Source organism: Acanthopagrus latus, chromosome 19 (genome assembly GCF_904848185.1).
Source record: "Acanthopagrus latus isolate v.2019 chromosome 19, fAcaLat1.1, whole genome shotgun sequence".
In the NCBI taxonomy this organism is placed as follows: domain Eukaryota; kingdom Metazoa; phylum Chordata; class Actinopteri; order Spariformes; family Sparidae; genus Acanthopagrus; species Acanthopagrus latus.
In genome coordinates, this window is record NC_051057.1 from 14,352,429 (window position 1) to 14,362,937 (window position 10,509).

Here is a 10,509-nt window from a genome sequence, read left to right on the forward strand (position 1 = left end):
CATTTTCAACACACTCACAATTGGCTTTTAACAGCTCTCTCGGAATTTGACTTTGTGTCGGCCGCAGCCGTGTTCAGAACACACAGCAACACCCACACACCTGTCGAGGAATCAGCAGATGATGATAACAGCAGCAGGGGAGAGTTTAAACTTCACTTGATGCACTGTTACTTCTCATGTCAAAGCATCTTTCACAAAATAAAACCGTAATCCTATAATAGATAAGAATATACATGTTTACCTTTAGTAGATTGTGAAAAACAACAGCACATTTTTGTGTTGCATCATGAATTCTGTTAAATGTGTAGTTACAATGCCAGTGCAGTGCTGACTATTAGGTCACCAACCTTTCTAATTAAACTACAACAGAATGAAAACTGTTTCCAATTACTGGCGCTTTTATTGCAAGAGGCAGAAGTTGCCTAAATGGTGAAATGGAAAATATGTCACTCTCTTCTACATAATAATTGCTTGTGTTCCTCAACTTTCTGCGAAAAGTAATCACACCATGTGACTCCCAGGTGAGCTTTTTCCTTCTCACGACTTTGTGTCCACAGAGGACGGGACTCGCAGCCACACATCTAAGGCAACAGGTCTCAATCAGTCATGGTAGCTGGAGTTTGGGCCTGGACACATCCCTCACTATTACAGTGCTATTGATCGTTTAATTACACAATATGGGTCAAATTTCCCATGATAGATGACAGTGTAGCACAAGAAAGATTGGAAACAATAAAGGAGTGAGGAGGCAAAGTGATGAGAAAGTTGAAGAGCAGAGACCTCATACTGTATAACAGTGTGTGACAATCCAGGTGACTCATTTATCTGCACAAGTATTCATTTCAATGTTGCATTAAAATAGTGAGAATACTCTATTAAGTTCTTTACTTAAGTACCTCTCATAGATACTTGACTTGAGTATTTCCATTTTCTGCTATTTTAGACTTCTACTCCACTACATTTCAAGAGGAAATAATGATTTTTTTTCTTGCACTACCTTCATGTGACAGCTTCAGTTTCTTTGTTTTGTTTAGAATTTCACACACAAAAAATATCATGAACTTGTTAAATATGATGCATTAGCAAGGTTGGGGGGGGTGGATTTAAAAATATATTGCAATAGAGCAACTAATAACCTTGTAAAAGTGTAGTTGGTAAGGTACTTACAGTGTATTACTATATTAAAGTATAGTAACTTGAATACTTTCTATTACTTTTGTATAACCTCGATACCAAACATATGCAAATAAAGACTAGAGAGAATAAATACCAATAAGATGACTTTTATTCATATTAAAGGTGCAGTTTGTAAGAATTAGCCACCTGTCAAATTCCTCCTACAAACAAACATGGGTCAGCACATCGTAACCGCTAACTGCTGCTAAATGTAGCTCTCGTTAGCTAGTGAGCTCAGTTAGCAGTTGGTGTCGTTTACTATCACACTATTTCATCTTAAGGTGCAAAGTGGCTAGAGGGCTAGCTTGTTCGCGGGCTGAATTCAGAAGATATTTCTGCAACACATTACATAGAATTCTTTGACGTCAATATATGTTTATTAGTGTCTTTGGTTTAAAAAGTGTGTATTCTGTAAAAATACACTCTTGTGTATTCACTCTCTCTTGACAGTGATATTGTGTGACACACATGCCGCACTGTCCTGAGAGCGCACGTGCATGGTTACATAACAGTACATCATTTTCTATTGTAATCCTGTTAGTTATCCCTCTTTTTACTAAATTCATGTGATTTTAAAGGTGCAATGTGTAAGAATGAATTAATTCAAAAATAACTTTAATTAACAATTTTGACGTTAAGACTTAAGTGTATTTTGTTGTAATGTATCTAGCCTATTCACGTTAGCAAGCTCACCAGCTAGTCCTGACTCATCCCTGTCCAAAGCTCCTGTTGTAGCGAGGTGAACACCAGAAATCCCCCGATGCTCCCAAATCTCAGTCTGTTCTGCAGGCTATTCCACTAACTTGCTAAAAGCACCTACAGGCGGCAGCAGTTAGCGGTCACGCTGTTGATATACTGCCCCCAGGTGGTCCATTCTGACATCTTGCACCTTAAATGGAATACACTTTTTTTTTTTATATCCTAATAAGGTTAGCCTGTTACATGTGTACACCCCAAACCTGTGCATTAGTGTAATTTAAACTAGAAAAAAGCACAAAAATTTAAATGAGCTCTACCTTCACCAGCTACAATGTTAAAATACACCTTTGGTCATAATAATGATAATGCAACATAATGTACAAATAGTATGATATAATATTCTGAAAGGGGAGTAGTGCTTTTACTTTTTATCACTTAATAAAATTTGCAGTTAATATGATTGCAATTTTTCTGTACGTGGAGTGTTATTCATACCTAGAAAAATGTGCAAAAAAGAGTAGATATTCAAGTCTAACATACATCATTACAAACACACACACACACATACGCACACTGTGCAGTGTATAACATGTTACGACTTTCCAAGTAATAGTAGCCTCGAGTGATCATTCATGTGACGGTAACTGAGTGTAACACAGTGTACTGTTGCTCTCTATTGCAACTCGTGGAAAGTTAGTTATATAAACTCCTCTCTGTTTATTACGTGTGTGTGTGTGTGACTCAGAACGTGCTCCAAATCCCTCCTCTGTCGGACCACCGCTGAAAAGCTTTCAGGCAGCACAGATTTGCAGTTCGTCGTCACAGTGTGCTACCTGTGAAGCAAAGGTGACCGAGTATGAAGCGCATAGTGAAATCTCAGCCCTGTTATTTGTGCGCTCTGTCTCTCCCTGTCTCTCCCTGTCTCTCCGTCTCCCTCAGCGGTGCTATTTTCTGCTCTCCCTCTGCAGCACGGCCCTCGCTCAGGCAGGCTCGGGCTCCCAGCTCTAGTTCTGCAGCACTCGTCGGCGTCCTTCATTTGACCTTGGCGCACCGCGATGCCCTCTGTCGCCATGCTGCATGCCTTGCTGTGCCCCCTGTGGCTTCGCCGACACATCATTAGAGACACACACTCAAACACATACATATTGCACATCCCGCTAATCAATAGTGCATCGGGCTCCGGGGTCATCGGAGGGAATTAACTGAGCATGCCCAATCACGTGGAGGGGGCCTCTGGGAAAAATCATTGGCTCTGCAGCCTTATGACTGGTCACACACGTAGGATGGTGTGTATGTGTGCCCACAGCTGCCTGTGTGTGTTTTCGGTAATGAGCAGGGTGCAAAAGGGTATAAGTGATATTTCAGTGATGACCTGTTGGCTGCTGCGCAGGGCTGAGTTTGTGCATGTGGGTTGTTTGATCATACGTATGGTTTGCTGAGTGTGTTAGCATTATGTAGGCACCTGAACCTCCTCTATAGAGGTTACACTTGTTTCATCTAGTCCTCCCCCTCCACCTCGCTGTGCCCTGCTGCTGAACAGGAGCACTTAACACCCGTGTGTTTGTTTCTACCTACCTTAACTGAACTGAAACAGGAAAGCAGCTTTTTCTTACTGTGACTCAAAATGCTGGGCAGCTGCTTGCAACGTTTCTTTGTGGTTATTTCTGTCTTTGTAAGAATTAACCCTATGCTTGTACCTGCATGCTGTCAGTATGTGCTGGCAACTGATCACTATTTCATTGGAAATCAGTGCACATCAAGGTGCAGTAATGTGTTTTTAACGCACCTTTGATTGTAAAAGGTAACTGCACTTCAACGCAGTTCATGTTCACGCAGAGATTAATGTAAGATTTCACAAGCCTACATTTCAAAAGTGCTCATTCTGGACCTGCATCTGTACAAAAGGCTGACCAGCGAGATAGACGAGCGCGTGGCATTCTCCTCTATCTCCACCGCTCCATTCCACTCATCTGTCCCCAGGGCCGGAGTCAGAGCGGCGGGATCAGAAGTAAAATCAGAGCGGAGAGCTGTATCCAATCGTGTCAGTCGGAGAGGTCTTCTCCCTCTACTGTAGTCTGGCAACGTCCAGGGCTGAGGGCACTGATCTCTATCAACGAGGATAAATTCAGTCAAGCCTCTAAAATGTGTGGCGGTGGACCTCAAGTGATTTAAATCATTAAAATGAGGCCAGCTGCATCATGCAGTCGGAGCACGCGGTGGGGGCCTGGTATAGAGAGAAGACTGCCATCATCTGGCCCCTGCTGATACATCCATCCGTCTGCAGAGTGCCTGTGTGTGGAGGGATGCAACAGCAGATCAGTGCAGGCTTTTGAAGGTGTTTTGGCATGCAATCATTTGCGAAAGAGTTAGGACAACTTCTGAGACGTACAAATCCATCGACAAGTCCTCATAAGTCTACACGCGTAATGGATGCGCAAACAAAGAACGTACCTTTTTGTCGTCAAAGCTTTCGCACGTGGGGCCCGCTCTCGGTAATCTGTATAATAACACGATTATCAGTGCAGATTGAGCGTGGAAGTTGTGTGTGTTCAGGAGAAAAAAGGCGTACCAGCGCTGACAGCATCGTAAGGAAGAACCGACAGCTTCTGCCGGAGACAGACAACAATCGCACATCAACCATTCCATTTTCGCAAATAATAGAGCAGCGCCTCCTGCAATCATTATATGGGCCTGTAAGAGGCAGCGTGTGTGTGTGTGCCTTGTATAATTGTAGGGTTAGCGGCATATGTTTGTGTTCGTTCTTCTCATTGTAAAAAGGTTGTGAGGTGTTGATTTACCTTTCAGCGTGTAATTGAAAAAGAAAATCGCTCCAAGTCAGTCTCTGAGGAGAAAAAAGTGCTTTTGGGGAAACTTGCATTAGTACACGACTCAGCTCTCTCCGGCTTTTGTGCCGATAAATGTCTACAGTTTACAACTCACGGGTTTCAACTTTAACAGTCTTATGAAATGAAAATTCATTTAAGCAGTCTCTCTTTTCATACAAACTCTTCACACGCTAAGCATAGAATGCTCATCATGGAGAACGCTTCAAAAAGCACGTCAGATCCCTGCTAAACTCGATCGTCCTGCTAACGGCGAGAGCCAGACAAACAGGTGGAATTATCTGTGACACGCACCAGACAGCAAAAACACACAGGAGCACCACAGTCAATCAGCAATCACGCCTGTCCCCGAGCATAATACACACCTATTACACGCGCCAAGTGGTGTCATTGTAAACAATGCACAACAATACACTCTGCATTTCGAGCTGCAGCGCCCACTCTGATTGGCTGGATCGATCGTCGGAGGCATTTGATGTTATAGGAGGAGAGGCGAGGCATATTGATTGGAGGATAATCAGAGTCAAGCTGGCTTGGTCCTCTTCAATAATTCAAAGGAAGGATTTGGGGTGCGATTCCCTCAGATCGGAGGTGTGATGTACATTTCATAGCCTGAGAGTTGGGGAGCTGCACGGGAATGAGGAGTGTGTGTGTGTATGTGTGTGTGTGTGTGTGTGTGTGTGTGTGTGTGTGTGTGTGCAGGAGTGGGATGTGGGGTGGGGATGGCGGTCACGTGGGCTCAAACATGAGAGCATCTTTAAAACCAATCCTAAAACACAGTGAACTAACGTTTTTCTCCATCTTCTGCAAAAAAAAACACAAAAAAAACTGTAGTTAAAAAAAGGAATACTGTTATGAATCTGTCTGTTTTGTCGTGTACGGCACATGCATGATGTGCTTACATTTGCGCTCCGACGTCTCTGTACTTAATTCACACATGGAGGCTTTTCGCAACATTCCCGGGGCGGACTATACAGCAAACTGTGTTTACCTCACCCAGAGGACCTTACACTGCAATCCAGCCATTGATTTTCCTCTAACACCTTCAGCTCTGTATGTGTGACTAAGCCAGTTTTACCGGCCGTGACATTCGCTGTGAAAAACAGAACAAGCATAAACATTTTACTTTGGTTCTCTCCATCTTTCACTGTATGCACTGAATTCAGGCTCAGCGCAGTGCTTTTTGAACCTGAATTAGATTACTGTTGAACTTGGTGGAAGATCAGTTTGTGTCAGATCAGAGAGCGCGTCGAGTCAAAATTAACTTTAATTACTTTGGATGTGGAGTGTGATGGTTTGGGCAGTATAGAGCTTTAATCATATCCTAACTCCAGCCTGTCTGCCTGCAGGTTCTTGTTGATGTGTTGAAACATTTTTTTTTCTTTTCTTGAAGGTGTCAAGTCCGGTTTGTGAAGATTTGTAATGTGCATTAAAATGTCAGCAGTATTTCCACAACATAACAGACTTGCACTGAGAACAATAACACAGAGCGTACATGAATTTCCACTTATTGTCGTGCATACAACTATTCCCAGCTCACATTTTACAAGACACCACGAGAAAGTACATGACAGATCTGGAAAACCAGCTAACATAAGTCAAAGTGAGAGTTTTAGACCATGAAATCTTAAAAACAAATGTTCTAATGTATGTTTATAAAAAAAAAAAAAAAAAATGGGGAAAATAGATGAATACTTATTTAGCTTTATACCTAGTGGATTTTTAGTTGGTTAAAGAAACCAGATGTTTGTACACAATAGAGATAAACATTATTGGAGATATACATATACATTTGTGTTGATCAGATATGACATACTGAGGGTCAGGTGAGCTTATTTGTTTCATGTGTGGTAAATATGTGTGTTGTTGTATCATTTTTGTTTTTTAGTTTGTCTACATTTTGTAGCTTAGGTTGTGGGATTGTGTCCATTTAACCTGACAAATATTAATTGTATTTACAGTGTAGACTGTGGTGGATTTAAGCCCAGTTATTTGCTGAAATACTTGGTTTGTTAGCTCATTTTTTCCTGTGGCAAGTACCGTGAGCTACTATAGACTGCTATTAAATTTAAAGGGGCGCTATGTATGTTTGGAAAAGGAATTAAAGCTCAGAATTCAAATTATAAATTAATGAGGGAATTATACAAACTGAGAAATGTTATTTTTTTTCTATAACTGAATAAACAAGCTGTGCTCAGAGGGAAATAAGGTCCCCAGAACACTGTTTGAAGCTAGAAAATGTGGCAGGGTCCGCCACATGTAAACAAAGTAAAACGGTATATAAAAATGTTGTTGTCCTTTAAGGTTTATTCAGTTTACTCAGTCATGAGAACAAAGATAGTTTGTTTATTTAGTATGTTTAGGCATGAAAAAATTATTTCTCCTCTCCTCTGCCCCAAAACTACATATTGCTCCTTTAAACAACACATGGCGGCTCATTTCTGCGTAGCACACCAACTTATAACATATTGTCTGTGACATTATAATCAAGATGAATGGTAAATGCAAAAGTGTGAACCATTATAATGTGCAAATGCTGTCAAACAATCACAAAGGATTTAGACTTGTTGTTCATACTGCATATATCTACACACAACCATAAAAATCAATGTAAAAAAGAAAAGAATAATAATAATAATACAACATTGAAAGCACGAAGAATATTTGGCCTGCAGACATTGTGTGAATTAATTTGTATACAATGAGACGATTGTGGGAGTTGTGTGAAGAGTCCCAGCCAAGAGTCTCCAGACTTGATTTATGGAAAATGATTTCCGCCCAAGTATAAAGTTGTGAACCACGCTCTGCTGAGATTCTTGAAAACGTTTGGCCAGCAGACCATTATTATGGTGAAAATACCCCAGTTTCAGACCGCTGCTTGGAAATACCCCCCGAAAGCCGAGCTCAAGGTGCTTTGTGTGACCCGCGGAGGCTTTAGTGTCTTCATATTTATGACCCGCGCTGTATATCTATGGCGCTAGTCATACGTGTCTGGAATCACACTGCAGCTCCGGTTCTGCAGCCTCGCGAAAAGGTCACGCGGGGGGGGGCCTCGGCGATAACGCCTGCTTTTCTCCCGGCGCTTATCTCCTAATCACTGCAATTACCACGGCAACACTTGTTTGTTTGTTTGCTGGAATGGTGCATTAGTGTGTTTGTATCCCGCTGACCGGTGCAGATGTGTCGGGGCGGGCATCTGGGGAGGGACACTGCGGTTAGAGGCGATGCTGACTGCAGATGTGGGACCTAGATAGAGGAGCCTCCATCATCATCATCATCATCATCACCATCATCTTAAACATCATCATCTTGATCATCGCTCTCTCTCTCTCTTTCTGTGTGTGTGTGTGTGTGTGTGTGTGTGTGTGTGTGTGTTTCTCTGCATGTCTCTTTCTTCCTCTCCAACTGAAGCACACACCACTGGGGAATTACTGCATCAGGTCATCTGTCAGTCTCTATACTGCACCACACCCTATACACCAAAGATGCTGCCTTAAGTGTATTGAGCTGTTGAGGTTATGCCCTTCCTGCACAGTCCTCTTCTTCTTACATCCTGTCTTTAAATCATGCCACTAAATCTCTCTCTCCTCCGCCCCTGGCACTTTTTTGCTCTCCTTGTGTCTGTTTATTTTTTATTTTTTTTATTGTACACAGGAGCCTTGTGACATCTTGTTCTTCCACCGCTGCCCTCGTCTTCCTTCAGCCCCAGTCTGCTCACTATTCAGGAAGAAGAGGTGAGCATGTAGACAAACGTCCTCTCCCATGCTCCTTGTCACCTCTTACCTTGGAATCACATCTCCATACACTCTCTAATTATCCCATTTGATGAGAAACAGGACTGCTGCTGCTGCTGCTCTGGGTGACCGGATGTAGCAGATAATCAGCACGTCTAGAATACAACCTGGTGACAAAAGCGTTATTTTTATTTTTCATTGATTCTTTAAAGTTTTTTTCACCATTTTTTACAGTTTGATAATAGCACTTTGTATTTATGGAGAGGAAATTTTATTCAGATAAAAAAGATCTTCATTAACTGATTTTTTTTTTATGCCTAGACAAACTAAATAAACAAACTATCTTTGTTTTCATGACTGAATAAACTGAATAAACAATGTGACCTTTAAAGGACAACACAACAATTTCATTCTGTGTCACTGTGTTTATATGTGGTGGACCCTGCCACCTTTCTAGCCTTAAACAGCATTCTCGGGACCTTATTTTCCTCTCAGAACAGCTTGTTTATTCAGCCATGAAAAAAATAAACATAGCTGAGTTCGTATTGTTACGTCATTAACATTATACACATTAAAATCCTGAGTTCTATTTTTTTTTCCCAGTTAAATGCACAGTATGTAATTTCTGCCACCAGATTTTTCTCATCAAAACAAGACAAAAGCTGTAAGTAGCGTGGGATGATGGGAGTTGTAGTCTTTGTTGGAAAACCACCATTGTTGAGTTTGTGTTTGGTCACGTTCGACAGAATTAGAGCAACAAGCGCGAAAACAATGCACCATTATCTCGAATAAAATTTCAGATTTCTCTGGGTTTGTTGGAAATATCTGGGATAATGTGAGAACACAGGCCAAAAAGTAAAACGATCAGGGTGTTTTAATGCAGAAATGGGACATATTGTCTTTGATATAAAGATATTTCAGTCCCTGAATTCTGATAACCCCATGCAAGAGACAGTGTGTGAAGTAAAATGTCTAAAATAGCATCCAGAGCTTTTGTGTCTCAAACATTAGCTTAGAGTTTCAATGTTCCATCCTACACAGTGCAAAGCTTCTCTCTCTTTAGTGCAGCTTGACCTTGATCAGAAAACTGTAGGTGAGCTGCAAGGTAGGTTCAACACACACACACATACACAATGTACAGTGTGTGTGTGTGTGTGTGTGTGTGTGTGTGTGTGTGTGTGTGTGTGTGTGCACCCTCTCTGACCCAGCATGTCCTCTTTCCATCATCTCCAGTTTTTTTCTTTTTTTTCCCCTCTCATCATTGTAATGGTTCTCTGTGCTGCCTCCGTGGGTTTATGCAGCATCATTGACAAACATCACCCAGTCCTCCTCCTCGTCCTTCCCCTCACTCGCTCGCTCGCTCGATCACTCGCTCTCTTGTCCTCTCACTCTTTTTCAAGTCCTTGATTCACGTATATCCTCCTGAAGAGCTCCTATATGTCAGCCGACCAGCCAGAGAGACAAAGGCAGGCCTGAGTTAATTACCTATCATTTAGAGCAGATGGCTGCAGATGATATGTAAATGGTTGTGCGTGTGTGTGTGTGTGTGTACCCAAATGCATGTGACAATGTGTGTGTATCTGTGTGTTTTGCCCCTGTACGTGTATTTATGTGACTGCAAATTGTTGTTTGCATATTCTCAATACATTCCCATTCTTATGGATGTGTATGCAAAAATGTGCATTAACACACACAGAGAGAAGAGAATGAGGATGCTTTTTTTTAATTTCTGCGGGGAGGGGGGCCTGCAATTTAAAATGTGATATGTATTGTTTTATTCCACCCAGATAAAGTGTTAATGACTGAGACCATAATTATGGGTTGCATTTATTTCTGTAATTGCTCGCAGCCTTCTTTAGGCTGCCTGCATATTCATTCAAATGTATATTTAACCTTCTGTTTAAAAATGTGTTCTACATTTGCTTTTAATTAATTCAGGTCCGTATTTTGGTGGGATAAAAGATTATGTATAAGTATATTTGACAGACATATCTGCTCTAAATTTCTGTTATGCTCTGAGGCTGCAGAGCACTGAGCTGAATCTAGGCCACAGTAAG

At 41.5% G+C, this 10,509-nt stretch overlaps 1 protein-coding gene across 2 annotated transcripts in view; it reads left to right on the forward strand.

Annotated features, from left to right (window-relative positions):
* LOC119009022 overlaps positions 1-8,810 on the forward strand; it is a 114,570-nt gene extending 105,760 nt beyond the window's left edge. Inside the window, exon 8 of one of the 2 annotated variants that reach the window (XM_037079887.1) lies at positions 8,373-8,810. Coding sequence is in view for 1 of the 2 variants with exons in the window: in XM_037079900.1 (XP_036935795.1) it covers positions 8,373-8,383 (11 nt within the window). In the remaining variant the exon portion in view is untranslated. The remainder of the gene's footprint in view (positions 1-8,372) is intronic. The other variant, XM_037079900.1, reaches the window with a different exon arrangement.
* Positions 8,811-10,509: the final 1,699 nt, after the last annotated feature.